This window comes from Echeneis naucrates, unplaced genomic scaffold (genome assembly GCF_900963305.1).
Source record: "Echeneis naucrates unplaced genomic scaffold, fEcheNa1.1, whole genome shotgun sequence".
In the NCBI taxonomy this organism is placed as follows: domain Eukaryota; kingdom Metazoa; phylum Chordata; class Actinopteri; order Carangiformes; family Echeneidae; genus Echeneis; species Echeneis naucrates.
This window is the reverse complement of record NW_021780168.1, coordinates 917,554-941,189: the sequence shown is the minus strand read 5'-3', so window position 1 is coordinate 941,189 and position 23,636 is coordinate 917,554. Positions and strand designations below refer to the sequence as shown.

At 42.2% G+C, this 23,636-nt stretch overlaps 2 protein-coding genes across 2 annotated transcripts in view; one reads left to right on the top strand and one right to left on the bottom strand.

The window, feature by feature from the left end:
- LOC115038391 (NACHT, LRR and PYD domains-containing protein 12-like) overlaps positions 1-23,636 on the top strand; it is a gene marked incomplete at its 5' end in the record, with an annotated part of 488,710 nt that overhangs the window by 277,888 nt on the left and 187,186 nt on the right. The gene's annotated exons all lie outside the window — the stretch shown is intronic.
- On the bottom strand, positions 3,274-6,911 carry LOC115038407 (NACHT, LRR and PYD domains-containing protein 1a-like). Its single transcript, XM_029497248.1, has 7 exons — positions 6,816-6,911; positions 6,268-6,323; positions 5,914-6,128; positions 4,861-5,132; positions 4,465-4,581; positions 4,076-4,217; positions 3,274-3,769 (listed from the first exon to the last, which is right to left on the bottom strand). Exons 1-7 carry the CDS (start codon positions 6,846-6,848, stop codon positions 3,453-3,455), a joined length of 1,152 nt encoding a protein of 383 aa, XP_029353108.1. The 5' UTR covers positions 6,849-6,911; the 3' UTR covers positions 3,274-3,452.

Sequence of the window (23,636 nt, the reverse complement as noted above, 5' to 3'; positions counted from 1 at the left end):
GCTAATGTTCAATGTTAGGCAACCTTTTGATGTTTTGTTACTAGACCAGATAAGAGAAGAGAGTAGAGATGTATTTAATAATTCATTTCCTAAAGAATATTAACAAAGAATAAACTGTTGGAAAAGTTCCATACTGTTGACTGTTATTTTTCCTTTCAAAAAAATTAATGTATTGCCAACTCCCCAGAACCTAAAACTCTGGGTAAATGGAGACCCACTATGTTCGTTGTGTTCAAGTACTGCAACTCTAAAGCACATCTTGTCCGGTTGTAAGGTTAGTCTCTCACAAGGATGGTATACGTGGTGACATAACCAGGTTGTAAAAAGCTTAGCTGCAGGCATTGAAGATATATACGGAGACAGGCAATTTTAGGAGGGTCTAAGGCAAAGAGAGTGGCAATTCAGTTTGGTCAAGAAGGAGGGAAAGTTAATAAGATAACAAGGAAGCAAGGCAACTTAGAGGATGCTAGTGACTGCAGGTAGATTTAGGAGGAAAGCTTGTTGTTCCCCAGGAAATAGCCTGTACAAAGCTAAGGCCTGATATAATTTTGTGGTCTAGGAGTAGAAAGAGAGTATATTTCATAGAGCTGACTGTGCCGTGGGAGGATTCAGTTGTAGAAGCGTATGAAAGGAAAAAGCTCAGGTATGCAGATCTAGGTAAGGATGCTGAGCAGCAAGGATGGAAGGTTAGGATTTGTCCAGTGGAAGTAGGATGTAGAGGGTTTGTAGCCAGATCTGTTGTTGCTTTCTTGAAGGAGTTAGGAGGAAGGGGACAGAGGGAGCCGACATCACTCACGTGACTCTCCGGCCATCTTTACAGCTCACACACACACACACACACACTCACACTCCCCTCCTCCCCACACGCACATCCTCAAAACCCGTAGATAGACTGGTGCGATTGCTGTTGCTGTGCTATTGTGATTGTCATTGCTATCGCTATTTATTAGTGTTGCGGTATATGATGTTACTATTCTTATTACATGTGTTATCTGTTGTGGTTTAGTAGCTGATGTGTGTCATTGAATAATCAGACTATAACAGCCATTTATCCAGAGTGATGCTATTTTGAATAATTATTGCTGTGGCTACAATTGTGACAATTGCTAGATATTTTAACACCCAGTGCTTGAATTTACTCCTTTTTTAACCTTTTATTGATATTGATTTTGCTAATTTGGACATTGGTCCCTGATAACAGGGTGGTGCCTCAAAATTAACTACTTACAATAAAAATTTTTAGATATCAATAATCAGTTTCATAATCATTGATATTAATTGCCAATCTCCAAATTACTCCTACTAGTGCACAATAAGTGTGTCATTTCAGTTCAGTGTCAGTGAAGGTTTCACAACATCTAAACTTTTTAATCATTTGCACAGGCTGTTGATGCAAACATCCCTGGCTGGTACCAGCATGTGGACAGCCTGGTGGAATACTTGGTGGAGCTTCGGGATCAGACCCCTCTCTGTCTGAGCAACCAGCAGGCAAAAGAGGCAGGGGCTGTCTGTGCTGCTCCAGGGCACTGCGTTACCTCCAGCCCTCCCTGTTTCTGCACAGCCTCTTCAGGAGGCAAGAGTACTTCCTGATGAACCCATGCACCCAAAAGAGGAACATCAGTACAGGCTGCCAGAGTGTACAGCAGGCCAGGCACAGCAGAGGCAGACAGCTTCTACTCAGCGCCCACGTCCCATCATGCCAAGGGGGCCAGTGACGAGGCAGGTGCTTGCTCCACCCCCACAGTGTCTAGACAGTGTCTAGCTGACATGTAGGGTTTGCGATCTGATGTTTTATGTTGGTTACACATGTCTAATATACCACATTTTATATCTGGCATAAATCCCAGGAGTAGTCTTAGAAAGCAGTCCGCTTTTTGGTGCGATGCAGTCCCCAGAGGAAGGAGTCCACCTTGAGTCTACAGTCTTCTACCACTCAAACATATTGAAAAGTGAAAACACGAGTTCACCAGAGTCAGTGATGGCTGCAGTTCACAGCCAATTCCAAAATATTCTTTCTAAAAAGAAGTTTGTCAAGACTAGGAGTTGAGCCGACACCTCCAAAACAGAAGTCCATTTAGACCAGGAAGCAGCCTTCCTACAGCACTGTGAGATTGTGTTGAATGTATTTAATTCTTCAATGATTCTTACCCATGCCTTGTGAACGCCTGCAGCCTAGAAACGATATATTGAGCCTGTGACTGGCTCTGTGGTTTCTGTGTGCAGTCGGTCAGTGTAGTGTTAGCTCAGTCTTTTCCTGCAGGCGCGTGATGAATCTCCAGCTATTCAGTTTTTGGTATGGAATGGAAATGAACCTCCTCTGTTGTGAATTCCTCTTCTTTAGCTGTATGGCTGGAGGCAGCTCAGAGCTCACCTGTTGAGGTTCAGGTGCTGTTTCAGGTCTCACTTCTTCTACTTGCATCTCATTCTCATCCACATCCTGGTTCTTGGCCTCTGTCTCTTCAGCGTCCTGGTTGTTGACGGCCTCAGGATCAGATGGTGAATACCATCTTTCTCCTCACTGATCAGCCACTATGACTCCACCAGAATAGACGAGTCTGCTACTGCTCAATTAGAACAGTGAACTTGAGGGGAAAATGTCCACGATTAAAAAAGGACCCTGCACAAAATCCAGGATTGAACCAGGGACCTCTAGAGCTTCAGTATAACATGCTCCCAACTGAGTTTTTCAGCTGCTAAAGCTCCAACAATCAAAAGAAAAGAACAAACTGCCTGAGTCCACCAATCAGATGAAAGGAACAAACTGAGTCCACCAATCAGAAGAGATTGGTCTCTGTTTCATTGGTTGATGAGCAGCAGCTGTGTGGAACTGTCACTGCAGAGTGAGAGCCCTTGGAGCACACCTGCTTTTAGTAGGATCTGAAAGAACATTTTAAGAGTTCTGAGGTTCTTGGTGAACAGATTGGTGTGTTTTTGTTGTAATAAAATAAAGTAAAAAAAAAGCCAGCAGAGGGAGGGAGAGGAAACAAGCAACATCTGCTTTCATCCAGAACTTTTAAAGGGAAAACAACATGAGCACCAATGAGAGAGATGGCTAACCCTAACCCTCTTAACTACTCAGAAAAGTGAACAAGATTTTTTAAAGTTGAACACAAGTTTAATCGTTGAAGGTTTTGTGAACATTTTAGTTTGAATAGTGTCTCTAGTTGAATGTATGTGGAAGTAGATCAAAGTTGAAAAAGTATGAAGAGCGTTTGAAGATTTGTCCCATTCAGTAAAAATGTGAAGAAAAAAAAAAAAAAAAAAGGAGAGAGAGAGAGAGGAAACAGGCAACATCTGCTTTCACCCAGAACTTTTAGAGGGAAAATAACATGAGCACCAATGAGAGAGATGGCTAACCCTAACCCTCTTAACTACTTAAGAACAGAGACTTCACAGTAAAACATTGCATGCTAATATTTCCATCCACACTCAGAGACTTTGTGTCTTTGGCCTCATCTTAATGAGAGCTCTCTGGAAACACATGGATCCAGCTGACAGAGAGCAGCAATCAGAAATGAGCTGGCTTCTCTTCCCTTTCTTCTCACTGAGTCGATCACATCTCTGGCTTTTTCTGCTCTGGACTTTGTTCTGGCTGACTGCATTTCTTCATCACTGATAACTCCACGCTCAAGCAGTTTATCCAGAAGCTGGTTGAGAACAGTGTCAGACACTCTCTGAATGAATCCTGTTCGAGTGAGGAGCAGCCTCTCTTCTGCTTGGAGGTTGTCATCAGCTGGGAGGCTGCTTTGATCATTTTCCCTATTTGGACCTAACAGGAAGCCAGATGAAAGACTTGTTTAGTAATCACCGATAACAACCAGCACTTTAAACACTGATCGAACATCAGCTTTCAGATGACATGTCATGTTTTTATTTTAACACAAACAGGATTGTTGGGATCTTTGCTAAAACTTTGTGCAACAGCAATGATTGTGTACCTTGATTTCATGTCACATGACATCTGTCAAATAAATGTAGCACTATGACGTTAACCAGTTGGTTTTTGGTCTTTAAACTTTATTTAGTGTGAGTCACTTCTTCATTTTATTTATATAGAGGAAGATGAAACCTTTACTTTGCAGGGGGACTTTGCGTTTCCACACTTCTGTTCCGTCTTCATCTTTGACCATCAGAGTCAGTTTCTTTTGGTTTGGAGTGAGGAAGACCTCAAATGTTGGAAAGAAATTCGGCCCATAATTTAAGTAAAACTCAGCAGACTGTGAAAGAGAAAAACAGACAAAACAGAGGAACACAATGTTTATCTGCTAAATCCACTAGTTGTTCTACGGGAGTGATTCCACAGCAAGTGACTAGATGAAGCTAACTAGTAGCATGATAACATCTACACAATAGAAATAAGAGCAAAACAAGAATGATTTCAAACAGTGACACAGCTCTCAGAGGAATAGAAGGACAGTTTTATGGTTTTGATATCTGTTAGAAGTGTATGGAGGTTTGACTCACCTCAGGCTGTATTTCAAAGTCCTCTGGATCAGAGAGGACACTGTACCTTTGGTCAGCTATCAGTTTACACACAGAAGAAATCTTGATGTAAACAGCATCATCTTGTTGGGCAGCAACCTTCAGCAACAGGACATTGTAGTGTTAGTGCCGGAAGACTAAAGTTCATTTCAAAAACGCTGTGTGTCTGTCCATTCTGTCCTGTATTCAATAAAGCCTGTTTGATTAAATTGGACTCATCAATCTGCTGTTTACGATATCTGTTGAACTGGCCGGTCGAAATTAGCACCAACTGAAGACAGTTAAATGTTCACAGTTCAGATCTCAAGTTTCCAAGAGTCCCAGTATGAGAAGGTGTTATGAGGTTTGATAGTTAAAGTCATGGACACAAAACTTTACCTCAGACAAAGGGAGGTTGCTTGGCAGGAGAAACACATCCAATATTTGATCGTCTATGTCCGGAGGTCGGAGGAACAGCAGAAGTTGGCCACAAATAGGTTTCTTGTTGTTGAATAACCTCTGTAGCATCTCGCCCAACCAGACGAGGCCAAAGGCAGAGAGATGAGAGACTTTGACAATCACATGAGTGTCTGTGATCTCCAGAGGTTTGAGGAAGCTCATTCCATCATCAGTGATGTGGACGACAGACAGCAGACCTTCAGAGGGCAGAGCTGGAAAACAGAGACACATTCTGTACAATGATACTGATGGTCTTATTCTATATCCAGGACAGGAAGAGCTGTGTGTCTTTGTGATGTTCCAGCCTTTGTTTGTTTCCCCAACATCCAAACTAGTCTTCCTGAAGAACCATCTGATTGATGTCACACATCGGACAGCATCAACTTGCTAAAGAAATATCTCATCCTTTGATCTATATCAGGAATCCTCACTATTTAAGAGCCACATTGGCAGAGCAAAGTCAAGGGGAGAGCCACACGGTTTTTACTTTTCCCCTCTCCAGCATCTTCATGTTGATCTTTGTTTGCTGCTTCCTCAGACTATTTATCCTCACTATTTGTTACAACGCTGAGTGTCTGTCCGCCCGGTTTTTGCCCTTTTTAAATTTAGAAATTAATAAATTTTTGTGCCCGCATCTCACACTGGCTAGCAGAGCTATAGTGACGTAATCAATGCTGTAGTAGTGCAGTGTTCACAAAATATTTATGTAGGACATTTAAAAAAAAAATATTGGCTGTGTTTGGCTATATTTTCCAGCATTTTATCAGGAGAAAAAATTTAAAATTATTAAATTCTTCAGAATGCCTTAATAAGGTCTGTTACTGTCAGTGGACTGTGACTGTGACATTGTCAGGCTGAGATTGAAGTTCAAAATAAAACTAACTCTGACAAAGTCTGAATGGGAACTGTGGCATCACAGCAGGGCTGTTAGAACAGATAACAGGACTGTTGGCTTTTAAGCATCGCTCTAAAAAGCACTAATCTTTATCTCACCATCTTCTGTCTCACAGTGTGGGAGGTGGAGCTCACAGACAGCGTCCTCAGGACAGTGGATATTGAACAGCGGCCCAGCAGCCGTCTTGCCAGCTGATTGGAGGAGGCTTTCATCCCACTGGACAGTCCTGTAGAGGAGCTCCGCCTCCTGATCAACAACAAACACCAGTCCAGTTAAAGAACACTGGAACATACCTGGACCAGGACACCCGAACCTGCAAGACACAGAAGGTAGAATGAGCTGACACACAAACACCATATCACTGTCTAAGAGGAGCACACTGAGCATGAAGGGGAAGAGGAGGAACCATCCATGAGACACCAACACTGCAGAGATGACATCAGCTGAATTACCTGTAGGACACTTTGGTAGATTCAGTTTTCAGTTCAGGTGTGAAGATCTGTGGAGACTGTGGTCCAGAAAGAAACATCATCAGTTTGACTGGAAATAACCAACACACAGGTCAAACTGAACTGAAGCACAGAAGCAGCAGCCATGTTGGAAATCAGACGGTAAAACTGGTCAGAAATCTAACTGTTCACCTGAAAGCCAGACTGCTGATCAATCAGCTACTTTATCAGTGATTGTGACCTCAAAATGATGTTTGTCCAGATTTTAAAGAACTCCAGGTGACGAATTAAGGGAACAAACTGGACTCAAACTTTACGAGTCACTGTCTTCAGTCTTATTGTAATCTAACTCAAAAACTCCTCGTCTATCACTCAACATGAAAAATTTAAATAATAGTTTCAGTTTCTGTCCATTTATCTTTCTCTGCCCAAAGAGATTAAATCATTGCCAGCTACAGGAGATATTGGTTTAATATTTGTTCTCCATTTCCTGTCATGCGCTGAGCCTCTAAATCAGTCTGGAGCATCAGCAAAGATGTTTGACCTCTCACCTTGTCCAGTTTTGTGTCCTCTGACACATCCATCTTTGTCTCTGCTGTGTTTGGACCCAGTGTGACATCAGAGTCACCTGATGGGAGGAGAAGACACAGCAGACAGCAGAAATCAGTGTTTGCTCACATCCTCTGACTCAGATCGGATGATGGAGGAAACTGTAGAGTCCTGCAGCAGCAGCTCATCACGTTTCTCTCAGATGATCCTGGTTTTCTATTGGCTGTGTACCAATCTGAGTGGGCGGGTCCACAAATCTGCTGACTGGACTCAGTCAGTAGATGTTTAAAGTCTGCAGCTGTCTTCATTCAGTTAAAGTCACCAGCTGCAGCCACCTGTTGTATTTATAGACTGACTGATAAACAGCTGCTGTGCTGTAGAAAGTGAAATTAAAATCAATCTGGGATTAGCTCTGTGTGGATTAACAGATAAAATAACTCCATAGAACCAAATGATCCAGATATTACCTAAATAATTTGTTTACTGAAAGGAACCATGTTCATCTGCTGTATATTACATGAAATTAAAAACCTCCACACATTAAAATAAATCTGAAATACAATGGTTTTGTAACTTTTAATTGAAATTTGCATGACCCTAACCCTAACCCTTTAAAGTAAACAACTTAAATATATAAAATGATCAAGCAACATGTAGTATTATATTATTACTTATATTGAAAGCAGTGCAAAAAAGCTCAGAGTATTAAACTTATATATGATCATGTGATCAGGCCCAGGGGGTCATGTGGTCCAAACATGTTCAGACTTGAAATGTAATGTATAAAGATCTTGATGAAGAGAGCACAGTCAGTTTGGTGAACAGGACTCAGAGGTTCAGCACTCACATGTTTTCTCTGTAGAAGCTTTAATCACTCTGTCACTGAGCCTGTAGAGACAAAAATAACCACAACAGTGAGACAGTGAGTGGAACATACTCAGGTTCTGTCAGAGTTAGTTTATTAAAAACAGATGGTGATGATCCCACAACAGTGAGACAGTGAGTGGAACATACTCAGGTTCTGTCAGAGTTAGTTTATTAAAAACAGATGGTGATGATCCCACATCAGTCTCAACTAATCCTGTAAAAATGAATCTGATTAGTCTGACTATTATTAACCTCCTGGCGTCCACACATGAGGCAATTATACTTACACTTAGTGCTGGCAGAAGAGTATAATATATTACAGGTTAGATTCATACAGATTCAAGATGACCAACAACAAACCTGAAAGAGATATTAAAAATGCATGCCATGCAAGAGTTCTTGTCTTAGGAGGTTAAGATAGAGTTATCACTTTTCTTAGAATAGATTGGTGCCCTGTGGTTCATTACTAATTATTATTAACATTCTGCTAACCAATATTTGAGAACCAATCAAAGCTTAGCAGCAGCAGGTTGGGTTTAAAGGTTCTGTAGTGTATGGGTTGTATGGTTGTATGATAGTGTATTTTAGTGGTTATCACGCTTGCCTCACAGGCTAAACTTCCTTGGTTCAAAACAGGGCAAAAAACAACTTTGTTTGGCAGCAGTGGCTCAGTGTTTCGGGGCTTGTTTCATGCCCCAGCCCAGACAACGAAATGTGGAGTGTGGACGGGGTGGCACTGTCGAGGTGGCATCGAGCGAAGCACTGAGTAACCGCTCCAGGTACATTAAGCAATGGTGGCGCCTTCCCTCTGAAGCCTCTATGCGTGTTTGCATATTTGGGGCCTGTATATATACATGTATCTCAGAGTCTAAATGTAATTTCATTGTTTTATTGTGAGAGACATCAGACTTTGGTTGGCTCCTGATTACTGATCTGATTGGCTGACTAAATGTTTGCTTTCATTGAAACACGGAAGGGTTTTTCTAAAAAAGACTTTCTTTCCGTCCAATCCTGAAGTCAGTTTCTGTTTTTTCAGTTTCACTGGAGAGTTAGAACATCGAAACACTGATACATGGGGTGAGCTGATAGTTAAGTTGCCAAATGTTAAATACAAACTGAAAAGATTTAATGACAACATGAAACAACACTTAAAAGAACTTGAACTGACTCAAATAGTCAACATTGTGAATATAATGTGGGTGAAATTAAAATACCATTTTCAAATGTAAAACCCTAACCCTAACCCTAACCCTTACTTTCAACCATTCAACAGTTTAAATGTTAGAAACTTGAAGAGGATTTACCTCATAAATATAGATTTGTCTGCAGGTCACATTCACCACAACTGTAACATCATATTAGTCAGGATTAAGAGCTCATCATAGCACAGAAACAGCACTGGTTAAAGTCTCTGAGACTCTGACAGACAGACAGACAGATGGGATTCTGGTCTGCAGAAAGACCACATGGTGACAGTGTGATGAAAGAAGATAAGTGATCAGTGCAGCTTTCAGTCAGACTGATCTCAGAGCTGTGATAGATGAACCTGATCAGAGAACCAACAGCCTCAGCTCAGATCTGACAGTTTGATGGACGAGGACCAGAATCTGAACATCTCTGAGTTCTTCAGCTGGAATCTGCTTCATTTGATGGTCACGATCACAACAGTCCTCTGACTGATCTGATTGGCTGACTGTTTTCTCTCTGTCTTTCTGTCTAATTCTGGAATCTGTTTCTGTACTCCTCTCACAGCTTCACTGAGGATTTTTTCTGATACTGGATTTAAACAATATTACTGAAAGGAACATGAACTGAGTCCAACTCCACTGACCTCAGAGTCGTCAGTCTGAAGTCTGGTTTCTCCACAAGATCAGACAGATCCTTCAGGTATGAATCCTGCAGGACGTTGTGACTCAGGTCCAGTTCTCTGAGATGGGGGGGGTTGGACTTCAGAGCTGAGACCAGAGAAGAACAGCTGATCTTCGACAACCTGCATTTCTCCAATCTGAGTATAGCATAAAAGATGTGACTTTAGGAGACAAAGTTCCTTCTTGAACGTGTTCAATGTTTCATCATCTGTTCAAAGCTGAAGGTTTAGGAAGCAGAAGTTTAGAAAATGAAAGTCAAACAGCTGAACCAACAGGAAGCAGCTTCACAACAGTCAAATACAAACAGTGACGAGATTTAATGAGAAAATGAAACTACACTGTATGGAAGCAGCTTCATAACTATCAACATTGTGAATATAACTGTGATATCCAAATGTCATTTTCAAATTGTTGAAAAAATAGTTTTCAAAAGTTACTTTTAACCATTTAATAAAAATGTTAGAACCTGAAGAGGATTTTCCCTCATAAATAAAAACCTGTCTACAGGCCAGACTCAACACAACTGTAACATTATATTAATCTGAGAGCAGAAATAAAACATGAGTCTGACCTCAGAGTCTCCAGTCTACAGTGAGGACTCTTCAGAAAACCACACAGATCCTTCAGTACTGAATCCTGCAGGTAGTTCCAACTCAGGTCCAGTTCTCTGAGATGGGAGGGGTTGGACTTTAGAGCTGAGACCAGAGAAGAACAGCTGATCTCTGACAAACTGCAGCTCTCCAACCTGAGTAAAGAATAAAAGATGTGCTTTTATGAGACAAAGTTCCTTCTTGAAAGTGTTCAATGTTTCATTATCTGTTCAGAGCTGAACGTTTAGAAAGTAGAAGTTTAGAAAATGAAAGTCAAACAGCTGATTCAACAGGAAGCAGCTTCACAACAGTCAACAGCTCTCATAAATATTAACAACAACATGCTGCTGCTTCCATAAAGACGTTGTGACTCCACCTCTTACACTCTACCAGCTCCACCTGTGGCTCCATCTGTACAAACTCGTGTTTATTAGAGGTTCCACTAAAGACTGAACTCTGGAGAAAAGTCAACACATGGTTCACAACATCTGGAACATTTTCACTTCATTCAGCGGTGACCACATTTAACAAACATGCTGAGGTTATTCTGAATCTCTCAGTCAGTCTGCTTTAGTCACATGACTTTATAGTCATGTTGGAACAAGAAAACACAGAATATATATTTGTTCATGTCAGTGTGGAAAAATATTTCCTGTCATTGAAACACTGAAGAATTTTTCTTCTTTTCCTGAAGTTTTAAATCTGTAGTTCAACATTTCTCTGCCACAATGACTGGAATAAACCAGAGAAGAAGAAAACATATTGATCCGCACTGAAGATCTTCATGCTGATGTCTGCAGGTCAGAGTCACCACAACTGTAACATCATATTAATATGAGAGCAGAAATAAAACATGAGTCTGACCTCAGAGTCTCCAATCTGCAGTGAGGACTGTCCAGAAAACCACAAAGATCCTTCAGTCCTGAATCCTTCAGGTACCAGTTGTGACTCAGGTCGAGTTCTCTGAGATGTGAGGGGTTGGACTTCAGAGCTGAGACCAGAGAAGAACAGCTGATCTCTGACAACCTGCAGTTCTCCAACCTGAGTGAAGAATAAAAGATGTGACTAAAGTAGTAAAAAATCTTGCTTGAAAGTGTTCAATGTTTCATCATCTGTTCAGAGCTGAAGGTTTAGAAAGTAGAAGTTTAGAAAATGAAGGACAACTGAATCAACAGGAAGCAGCTTCACAACAGTCAAATACAAACAAACTAACCCTAACCCTAGCCAGCTTATTTCCACTGCTGTAGTGTGTTGGTCATGTCATGTTAAAGATGATGATGTCTCTGCTTTGGGGTCAGTGGTTAATGTAAACATTATTATTTTAATAATGGATCAGGTGGGTTAGGGTTTTGACTGAAATATCCCAAACTGAACCAATAGGGGTGATGTCATTCTGTTGGCTAAGAACGAAAAAACATTTCACATTATGCTGAATATTGTTCCAAAACGGTGCTGGAAGTGGAGACTAATGGAGAACCAAGACAAAACACAAGTGGAGCATTTTAATCCAAAATCAAGAGTGAGAAGTTGACATTTAACCCAGCTGTCAGTGTTTTAGCTCAGTCTGAAGGTAGAGCCCTGAACAAGTCTGAACACTGTGCTCATCTGGGAGTTCACACTTCCACCCTGTTCTATTGTTTGTTTGTTTGTGTGTGTGTGTGTGTGTGTGTGTGTGTGTGTGTCAGATGATGCTTCTGCTGTCTGGGGATTCTGTGAATATTCTCTTTGTAATACTCAGCATCATAGAGGTATTGGTTATCTTACAGCAGTACACAAATTGACCTCAGTGTTGGCTCTTCATGGTGATTTAGGTTGGGAGCCCTCAAGTATCAGACATAAGAGACAAATGCTCCAGCTCTGGAACAGATCTGTGAAGCTGCCTGATCATAGAATTACTAAAAAGATATTTCATTCTGACACTTTGCATCATCATCCCTGGGCCAGTGAGCTGAAATTATTATTCTATATGTGTGATTTATCTGATATTTTCATTAATAAATGATGTTGTGATATTACAGATATCATAAACAAATTGTTCCTAAAGCACAGAGATAAAGAGATGTTTTGGCAAACTATAGACCCATATCGAGCCTTCCATTTATTTCTAAAATCACTGATAAAGCTGTAGCAAAACAACTACACGACCATCTGGATGGGAACAGTTTGTTTGAAGAGTTTCAGTCAGGATTTAGAGCCCATCATAGCACAGAAACAGCGCTGGTTAAAGTCTCCAATGACATTCTAATGGCCTCAGACAATGGATCAGCCTCCATACTTCTCCTTCTAGATCTTAGTGCTGCATTCGACACCATAGATCATAATATTTTACTACAGAGACTGGAACATGAAATTGGAATTGAAGGAACTGCACTAAGTTGGTTCAAATCCTACTTATCAGATAGACACCAGTTTGTTCATGTCAACAACAGCTCCTCCTCATGTACTGTAGTCAGTCATGGAGTCCCGCAGGGTTCGGTACTTGGACCAATCCTCATTACGCTTTATCTGCTTCCTCTAGGCAACATTATCAGGAAACACAGCATCAACTTCCACTGCTACGCAGACAATACTCAGCTGTACCTATCAATGAAGCCAAATGAAGTCAGTCAGATAGTCAGACTGCAGACATGTCTTGAAGACATAAAAGTCTGGATGACTGGAAATTTTTTACTTCCCAACTCTGACAAAACAGAAATTATTGTACTCGGTCCTAAGCACCTCAGAAAAATACTATCTAATCATCTCACCAGTCTGGACAGCATTACTTTGTCTTCCAGCTCCACTGTAAGAAACCTTGGAGTAATTTTTGACCAGGACATGTCCTTTGTCCCTCACATAAAACAAGTTAGTCGGGCAGCTTTCTTCCACCTGAGAAACATTAGGAAAATCAGAAACATCCTTTCTCAGGATGATGCAGAAAAACTAGTCCATGCATTTGTAACTTCTAGGCTGGACTACTGTAACTCATTACTATCTGGATGTCCAAACAAATCTCTAAAAGGCCTTCAGTTCATTCAGAATGCTGCTGCACGAATATTAACAGGAACTAGGAAAAGAGATCACATCTCTCCTGTGTTAGCTGCTCTTCGTTGGCTGCCAGTGAAATAGAGTAGAATTCAAAATCCTTCTTTTAACGTATAAAACTCTTAATGGCCAAGCTCCATCATATCTCAGAGAGCTCATAGTTCCTTACTGTCCTAGCAGGCCACTCCGCTCTCTAGATGGAGGTTTACTTGTGGTTCCTAGAGTCTCCAAGAGTAAATCTGGAGGCAGATCTTTCAGTTATCAGGCTCCTCTTCTATGGAACCAACTTCCAGCATCGGTCTGGGGGGCGGACTCTTTAGTAACTTTCAAGACCAGGCTTAAAACTTTCCTGTATGACAGAGCTGATAGTTAAAAAGTTAAAGTTAATTTAGTCTTTAGCTATGCTGCTATAGGCCTAGGCTACTGGGGGAAGGACTGAGCTTCTCTCTCTCTCTCTGTCTCGCCCTGTCACCCTCTTTCTCTCTCCCTCCCTCTTGCTCGCTCTCCTTTCCTCCCCCCTTGCATGCGTTGATAAGAACCATCCTTCTTAAAAAATACAGTTTCACCCAGTTCTAAGCATTTATACTGCATTTACTAACCACGTTCTGCCAAAGTCTCTGTCTCTCCCAGTTCCTCTCCTCTCTCTCCCTGTCCTCATCCTGCAGGTGGTGACTCATCGCCATCCCATGTTCCTGCAACACCTGCTGGTCCCATATTTCATGAATTCTGTACTACAGCTCAACTCCATGAACTTCATGCAGCAACATGTTCCTGCCTACACCCCCCCCTCCAATGCCTGTCTCTCTCTCTCTCTCTCTCTCTCTCTCTCTCTCTCTCTCTCTCTCTCTCTCTCTCTCTCCCACTCTCGGCTCGGCCCTCACTCGAGGCAGATGGCCGCCCCCCCTGAGCCTGGTTCTGCTCGAGGTTTCTGCCTCTTAAAGGAAGTTTTTCCTTGCCACTGTTACCAAGTGCTTGCTCATCGGGGGATCTGTTGGGTCTCTTTAAATACATTTATAAAGAGTTTGGTCTAGACCTGCTCTATATGTAAAGTGCCTTGATGTAACTTTGTTATGATTTGGCGCTATACAAATAAATCTGATTTGATTTGATTTGAAATATTCATTAATATATGATGTCCCCTTTCAAAAATACAAGATTGATTCACAAACTATGTGCAATTAAAATTTCATTTCCAAATAATTAAAAATCAGTTTTCCAAAGTTATTTACAACCATTTAACAGTTTAAATGTTTAAAACCTGAAGAAGATTTTCTGCAGGTCAAAGTCACTGTAGGTGCCAGCAATGTCACGGGCTTGTGGTGTTTACTGAGGATGCATGGGTTTCTGAATGACTTGTCACATACGGGGATTTGTCACATGGTGTAGGTGTTACGTCAGCAATACTATTATCAGCTGGTCTTCTCCTGGCGGGTTTTTTGGAATGAGAGGGTGAGGGGGGGAAGTTCTACTTTTGCTGACCGATGTCACAGCGCCATCACATCACTTTTCTTTGCTTCATATCGCCTTTTACTTGCTTTGACATTTTGGTGCTCATACAAGATGCTTTGGAAGTGATCGTCCCGATGTTTGTGTTTAAGCAGCAATAAATGTGCAAAAGGTAATATGTCTCGGAGCCGTGATTCCTCACCACCATCGTGTCTGGCAGGTAATCGCCTTTCCCTTTCTTAGCCTCTCTGCGACTATATTTTTTTGGACCCTTCGGATAGTCGCTCAATATTGTCAGCAAAAACGTTCGAGACAAAGCGCTTTGAGCTGGAGCTCACCTGAGGACGCCTCACAGTGCAGCAGCCGGGCAACAACGCGGATCACCAGCGGTATGTAAAACTGACTTAGTTCGGCTGTTATGTTGGCTTTTGGAAACAGTTTGAGCTGGTTGATACCGAATGGAAGTTGGCGTGTTGTCCCGGAGTCTTGCTTGTTGCTGTTGAGTGAAGTTTTGACGCTTTGTTGGAAGCTTGGATTGCTGCCTCACTGTGTGATTTATTGCGGCGCTGGATTTCATGAACTGATGTTGCGCAACTATTGTGGTTTTTGATATTGCTGGCTTTGGTTTGGATTCTCATTGTGATTTTTGTGTGCATGCAAAATGAGCGCTACACATACTGGAACAAGCGTCGGTAAATCTGAGGAGAAACGAAAAAGAATTCTCACGGAAAAGGCCATGGTGAATAAAATTGAATCAATTCAAAAGGAGCGCAAAAAGAAAGTGGATGAAATAAAACGCTTGATTTCATCTCTCAAGGAGCTCATGAGGGATAAGAAAAATGTGTTTCCGGTCAAATCACAACTGAATGATTTAATGCAACAATCTGAGTGCGCTACTGCTTTACATGAATCTCTGATGCCATTTATTCCCACTGAGGAACAAGAAAGACAAAATCAATGGTTTTCAAAGGTCAATAAGCACAAAGATGGATGCATTAAGGAGGTGGAAGCATGGTTTAAAATTACCCAAGTACCTCTATTGGAAACTCACCTGTCCAATCAGGAATTGTCTGTGGAAGATGAAGCACAGCAGGATGTGGAAGAAGGAAAATGGTTGTTATGCCCTCAAAATGATGATCAGGATGAAATAGCACCATTTGACAGTATTTCAAATCATGACAGCGTTAAACACAGCACAAGGTCTAATGTGTCATCCACTTCATCCGCACGTCTCAGAGCTGAGGCCGATGTTGCTGCTTTGCTGGCTCGCCAAAGCTTGCTCAAGGAAAAACACGCTCTTGAAGAGCAGGAAGAGCAAATAAGGAAAAGAAAGGAACAACTCCAACTCGAAGCAGAGATAGCTGCATCTGTGGCAAAAGTAAATGTGTTGAGAAAGTCTGGATCAAGCGTGAGGAGTGCTGCTTCTAGCAAACTGGACGGCATGGAGTCTTATTTTGAAAAGGGAATTAATATTCATGCAGAGCCCTTTTTACCATGTAAAGATGGAAAGGATGGAGGAGGACAACCTGAAGCAGAAACTTTGAATCCAAACTTTGGTGGTGTAAAGTCAAAGCAACAGGTTGCAGTTAAAACTCTCCAGCAGGGGTCTTCGGTGCCAACAAAATTTCAGAGCACAACTCCAAATGATGCAGTACCACCAATGTCTCATCTCAAGGCTGAAAATGTACCCTTTTTTCAGAACATCAGCAGCGACAACTACATCATGTCTGTGATGGAGAAACAAAATGAAATAACATCAATGCTGGTGCAGCAGCAATGTCTAGCATCACTGCCAAAAAGGGATATTCAGATATTTGATGGAAACCCTCTGCAATATCACACCTTCATACAGTCATTTGAACAAACAATTGAACAAAAGGCCAACAATGAGAGAGACTGTTTTTATTACCTGGAGCAATACACCAGAGGACAGCCTCAACAACTGGTCAGAAGCTGTCAACACATGACTGATGGAAATGGATATGCCACAGCGAAAACTTTGCTCCATGAACATTTTGGAAATGATCATGTAATTGCATCTGCTTACATGGATAAAATCTTTGCATGGCCATCGATTAAATCAGAAGATGCAAAAGCTTTGCAAGCATACAGTCTGTTTTTACGTGGGTGTTGTAATGCCATGAAGGATGTATACAATCTGTGTGATTTAAATACATCGGCAAATATGCTTAACATCATCAAAAGGCTACCGTACAAGCTGAGGGACAAGTGGCGTACAGCAGCATGTGACATCCAAGAAAAGTGCGGACGCAGAGCTATGTTTGCTGATATTGTCCACTTCATTGAACGACAGGTAAAAATCACAATGGATCCTGTATTTGGAGACATACAGGATGCTCCAATCGTCACAATAAAGGAAAGTGGCCGAACAAAATCCATACCTCGTTCAAAGCCTAGAGGGAGCAGTTTCGCCACAAATGTTGTAACATTCAAAAAAGGGACTCAATCAGATAACAAAAGGGATGGACCTGAGAAATCTTGTCTTTACTGTAAAAGCTATGGACACAGGATGGAGTCGTGTACTCTATTGGAGAGGAAAGCCCACAGTGAAAAGATGAATTTCCTGAAAACTAATGGAGTTTGCTTTGGCTGCTTGTGCACTGGGCACATGAGCAAAGAGTGCAGGAAGCGTCTTTCTTGTAAAATATGTGGTGCACGACACCCCAGCATGTTGCATATACATCAGAGGGAAAATGAAGTGGAAATGGAAAAGGATGGGAACATTTCAGAAAATCCATCAAGCAGCGGTATGGTAGAAGTGCAAACCAGTGGTCTCACTGGGGCCGGTGATCAAGATTGTAAGCTCGCTATTGTACCTGTCAGAGTTAAATCAGCTAAAGGACAATGGACAGTAGAAACATACGCCTTCTTGGATCCAGGGAGTACAGCATCTTTCTGCACAGTGGGTCTGATGGACAGGCTGGGTCTCCCTGGGAGGAAAACAAAAATTCTTCTGCGCACCATGGGACAAGAAAAGGTGGTTGACAGTGGTGTTACTTCTCATTTGGAAGTTGCTGGATTGGACAGTGACGTGTATTATGAAATACCAAAGCTCTTTGTACAACCAAAGATGCCTGTCGATAGAAGTAACATCCCACGCCAGCAAGACTTGGACAAATGGCCTCACTTGAAACATGTTTGCTTGCCAGAAATTGATGCAGATGTGGAGATTCTGATTGGCACAAACGTTCCTAATGCTTTGGAGCCCCTGGAGGTCATTAGGAGCATGGATGGAGGGCCGTATGCTGTAAAGACAGTGCTGGGTTGGACAGTAAATGGACCACTTGGTGGAGATGATAATAGTCCTGGATGTCAGTCAACAGTTTCCATTAACAGAATATCAGCTGTCACACTTGATGAACTCTGGAGTAAGCAGTTTAAAGTGGATTTCCCGGAGAACAACCAAGAGGAATTGGTGGGGATGTCAAAGGATGACTGCAAGTTTCTTGAGATGGCTGATAGATCTGCAAAACTGGTTGATGGACATTACAGCATCGCTCTTCCTCTGAAAGACAGAAACTTAAGCATGCCTAATAACCGCATAATTGCAGAGCAACGTATTCTCAACTTGAAGAGAAGGTTTGCCAGGGAGCCATCATTCCACAAAGACTATGTTGAATTCATGGATAACCTCATAGAGAGTGGATTTGCAGAGAGAGTGCCAGACATAGATTTGGAGCGCAGTGATGGCAAGGTTTGGTATATTCCGCATCATGGGGTATACCATCCTCAAAAAAGGAAGATGCGTGTAGTTTTTGATTGTGGAGCATCATTCAAAGAAACCTCACTCAATGCACATCTCCTGCAAGGACCGGACCTCACAAGCATGCTAATTGGGGTTTTAACTAGGTTCAGGAAGGAACCTATTGTTCTGATGTCTGATATTGAAGCGATGTTTCATCAGGTTCGAGTGCCAGAGGAAGATGCAGACCTGTTAAGATTTCTTTGGTGGCCCAATGGAGATCTTAGCCAGCCGATGATGGAGTACAGGATGGTTGTCCATCTGTTTGGGGCTACATCTTCCCCAAGCATTGCTAATTTTGCACTCCGTAGGTGCGCCGAGGATAACAAGGAATTCTTCAGTCAGCATGTATTTGAAACCATCATGCACAGTTTTTATGTTGATGACCTTCTTGTCTCGGTGACCACAGAACAGGAAGCCATTTGCTTGTATGAGGACCTGAGGAAAATATGTGCTAAGGGAGGCTTTAACTTGACCAAGTGGATAAGTAATAGCCGCAGTGTTCTGGCAGCAATACCAGAGGAGGAAAGAGCAAAGGAGGTCAAGGATCTGGATTTGGATCAGGATATCCTTCCAGTGGAGAGGGCTCTGGGAGTGCAATGGTGTGCACAATCTGATACCTTTGGATTCAGTATAACCATTCCAGAGAAGCCGCTGACCCGCAGAGGAATCCTCTCTACTGTTGGTTCGTTTTATGATCCTCTTGGAATCTTGTCTCCTGTGATTTTCACTGCTAAAAGGATACTGCAGGACCTCTGCCGCAAAGGGCTGGGCTGGGATGACGCTATACCTGCATCTGCAGCTCAGGAATGGAGAGATTGGGTTAAAGAGCTACAAACACTGGATGGCTTCAGGACTAGCAGATGCTTAAAACCTCCCAACTTTGGAGAAATAACCTCCGCCCAGTTACATCACTTTGCGGATGCAAGCGAAGAGGGATACGGGACTGTCACCTACCTGCTGTTGCACAATCACCAAGGTCTTGTACATAGAGCCTTTATAATGGGAAAATCCAGGGTGGCACCTTTAAAGACTGTGACAATCCCACGTATGGAGCTAACAGCAGCTGTTGTGGCGGCTCGAATGGACAAGCTGTGGAGAAAGGAGCTGAGGATGGAACTACAAGACTCTGTTTTCTGGTCGGATAGTACCTCAGTTCTGAAATACATCAAAAACGAAACTTCAAGATTTCGAGTCTTTGTAGCTAACAGAGTCTCAGAAATTCTTAGGATGTCTAATCCATCGCAATGGAGGTATGTGTCTACTACCTGCAATCCTGCGGACCTCGCCTCCAGAGGTGTGAGAGTGGAATCCTTTTTAAATGATGAAATGTGGATGTGTGGTCCTTCATTCCTTCTGCAACCTGAGGAAGCTTGGCCTGTGTATCCAGATGGCTTGGGAAAGTTTACAGCTGGAGACCCAGAAGTCAAAGTCTCTGCTATTATTTCTGTGGAGCAAGAGAAAGATAACGCTGTGACATGCTTGATAGATCGCAGCTCATCATGGACTCGTCTCCTGAGAGTCATGGCTTGGATACTGAGGCTTAAGGCTTTGCTTTTGAACATCAGGAAGAGGAAGGAAGCTACTGCACAGTCTGCATCAAGAGAAGGGCAACACAAGGACATCAAGATGTGTCATGGTTACCTCTCATTGGAAGAGATCAAAAACAGTGAACTGGAAATAATCAAGTTCTGTCAAAGGCAGAAGTACCCAGAAGAGTTTTCCTGCTTACAAAAGGGAGAGAGCGTGAAAACAAACAGCCACATATACAAGCTCGACCCAATACTGGATGATGGTGTTTTGAGAGTTGGAGGTCGTCTGAGTAAGGCAGCTATGCCTGAAGAGTCTAAACATCCAGCTATAATAGCCAAAGATCTTCACATCTCTGACCTCATTATACGCCACATTCATAAAGCAGTTGGACATGGTGGCAGGAACCATGTGCTGTCAAAGCTACGTCAACGCTATTGGATTCCTTCTGCCAGTGTAGCCATAAGAAAAATCTTGTCCAGATGTGTGGTTTGTCGCAGGCTTCATGGTAACATCGGTCACCAGCAGATGGCAGACTTGCCTGCTGACAGAGTTTCACCTGATGCACCACCTTTCAGTTATGTCGGTGTGGATTATTTTGGACCTTTTGACATCAAGCGGGGAAGGAGTCTTGTCAAAAGATATGGAGTCATCTTCACCTGTTTGGTGATAAGAGCAGTGCACATTGAAGTGGCTTCATCTTTGGACACAAGTTCCTTTATTAATGCTTTACGACGCTTCATGGCAAGGAGAGGACAAGTTAAGGAGCTCCGCTCGGACAATGGCACTAATTTTGTTGGTGCTGAGCGGGAGTTGAAACGAGCTATAGAAGGATGGAACCTGGAACAGATCAATGATACACTCTCACAGAAAGGAATTAAATGGACCTTTAATCCTCCTACCGGATCACATCATGGCGGCGCATGGGAGAGGTTAATTCGTTCCATCAGAGGAGTTCTTAACTCCACTTTGAGAGCACAGAGTTTGGACGAGGAGGGACTCCATACTGTCCTGTGTGAGGTTGAATCCATCCTCAATAGCAGACCTCTTACCAAGGAATCCACAGACCTAAACGACTTGGAAGCACTTACACCTAATCATTTGCTGCTTCTCAAAAAACAACCGTGTCTACCTTCTGGACTGTTTCACAAGGAGGACAGTTATACACGTCGCAGATGGAGACAAGTCCAATACATTTCTGATTTGTTTTGGAAAAGGTGGATAAAGGAGTATTTGCCACAGTTACAGGAACGGCAGAAGTGGACAAAGGTCAAGAGGAACTTCATTCCTGGGGACATCGTACTAATAGTGGACGATTCTGCACCTAGGAATTCCTGGGTCATTGGAAGGATCACTGAGACACTTCCAGACAGAAGAGGACTAGTGCGGCAGGTTCAAATTAAGACCCAGACTAGTACTCTCTGCAGACCTGTGACCAAGATCTGTCTGCTTCAGGAGTCTGCTCAGGCCTAAGGACTGTTTGACTTGTTGACCCAGACCTGACATGAGTGATTCACTCTGGACAATTATTACTGACTTCTGTCATGGACGTGACTTGACTTCCTTCAAGAGAACTGAAATCAAGAGCTACGATGAACTTTATAATGGACTATGGACTCTTAAAAAAGAAAAAAAAAAAAACGCACAAGGTGAAATTGTATGATTTTTTGTGTGTGTGTGTTTGTAATTATTACTGTGTTAATTGTAATAATTATGGGGCCGGAATGTAGGTGCCAGCAATGTCACGGGCTTGTGGTGTTTACTGAGGATGCATGGGTTTCTGAATGACTTGTCACATACGGGGATTTGTCACATGGTGTAGGTGTTACGTCAGCAATACTATTATCAGCTGGTCTTCTCCTGGCGGGTTTTTTGGAATGAGAGGGTGAGGGGGGGAAGTTCTACTTTTGCTGACCGATGTCACAGCGCCATCACATCACTTTTCTTTGCTTCATATCGCCTTTTACTTGCTTTGACATTTTGGTGCTCATACAAGATGCTTTGGAAGTGATCGTCCCGATGTTTGTGTTTAAGCAGCAATAAATGTGCAAAAGGTAATATGTCTCGGAGCCGTGATTCCTCACCACCATCGTGTCTGGCAGGTAATCGCCTTTCCCTTTCTTAGCCTCTCTGCGACTATATTTTTTTGGACCCTTCGGATAGTCGCTCAATAGTCACCACAACTGTAACATCATATTAATCTGAGTACAGAAATAAAACATGAGTCTGACCTCAGAGTCTCCAGTCTACAGTGAGGACTCTTTAGAAAACCACACAAATCCTTCAGGTCTGAATCCTGCAGGTAGTTCCAACTCAGGTCCAGTTCTCTGAGATGGGAGGGGTTGGACTTCAGAGCTGAGACCAGAGAAGAACAGCTGATCTCTGACAAACTGCAGTTCTCCAACCTGAGTAAAGAATAAAAGATGTGAATTTAGAAGACAAAGTACCTTCTTGAAAGCGTTCAATGTTTCATGTATCTGTTCAGAGCTGAAGGTTTAGAAAGTATAAGTTTAGAAAATGAAGTCAGCTGCTTCCAAAGACGTCATGACTCCACCTCTTAAACTCTACCAGCTCCATCTGTGGCTCCATCTCATGTTTATTCGACATTTGACTAAATATCCTCAACTTTTCAAAGACAACAAACATGACAGACTGAACTCTGGAGAGTCAACACTTGGTTCACAACATCTGGAACATTTTCACTTCATTCAGCGGTGACCACGTTTATGACAAACATGCTTAGGTTAGTCTGAATCTCTCAGTCAGTCTGCTAAAGGCACATGACTTTAGAGTCGTGTTGGAACAAGAAAACACAGAATATATATTTGTTCATGTCAGTGTAGTCCTTTTTTTTCTCAAGTTTTAAATCTGTAGTGCAACATTTCTCTGCCACAGAAATTGGCCTAAACCAGAGAAGAAGAAAACAGACGTCAGCATGAAGATCCTCAGTGTGGATCAGTATAATATCAGCCTGATGTCTGCAGGTCAGAGTCACCACAACTGTAACATCATATTAATCTGAGAGCAGAAATAAAACATGTGTCTGACCTCAGAGTCTCCAGTCTACAGTGAGGACTCTCCAGAAAACCACAAAGATCCTTCAGTCCTGAATCCTGCAGGTACCAGTTGTGACTCAGGTCCAGTTCTCTGAGATGAGAGGGGTTGGACTTCAGAGCTGAGACCAGAGAAGAACAGCTGATCTTTGACAAACTGCAGCGTCTCAACCTGAGTGAAGAATAAAAGATGTGACATTAGGAGACAAAGTTCCTGCTTGAACGTGTTCAGTGTTTCATCATCTGTTCAGAGCTGAAGGTTTAGAAAGTAAAAGTTTAGAAAATGAAAGTCAAACAGCTGAACCAACAGGAAGCAGCTTCACAACAGTCAAATACAAACAGTGACAAGATTTCCTGAGAAAATGAAACAACACTGTAAAGAACCTGAACTGACTCAAACTGTCAACATTGTGATTTTAACACATCAGAAGTAACCAAACAGCAGAGTCAGCCAAACTTTATTTCTATCTCTGATTCTACCACATATGAACTCCTGTATAACAATCTGAGCTCTGGCAGGTAAGTCCACTCTAAAACCAGTCAAACAGTCTACAAACAAGCTGCAGAAGTTCTAGACAGAGTCACAACTGTAACATCATATTCATCTGAGAGCAGAAATAAAACATGTGTCTGACCTCAGAGTCTCCAGTCTACAGTGAGGACTCTCCAGAAAACCACACAG

Excerpts from the sequence above, each read along its gene's own strand:
- LOC115038407 (XM_029497248.1), bottom strand. The coding sequence starts at position 6,848 with ATGGATGTGTCAGAGGACACAAAACTGGACAAG. Across the intron at positions 6,324-6,815 it reads AGGACACAAAACTGGACAAG|TCTCCACAGATCTTCACACC; the intron begins GTGAGAGGTCAA and ends TCTGGACCACAG. Across the intron at positions 6,129-6,267 it reads TCTACCAAAGTGTCCTACAG|GTTCGGGTGTCCTGGTCCAG; the intron begins GTAATTCAGCTG and ends TGTGTCTTGCAG.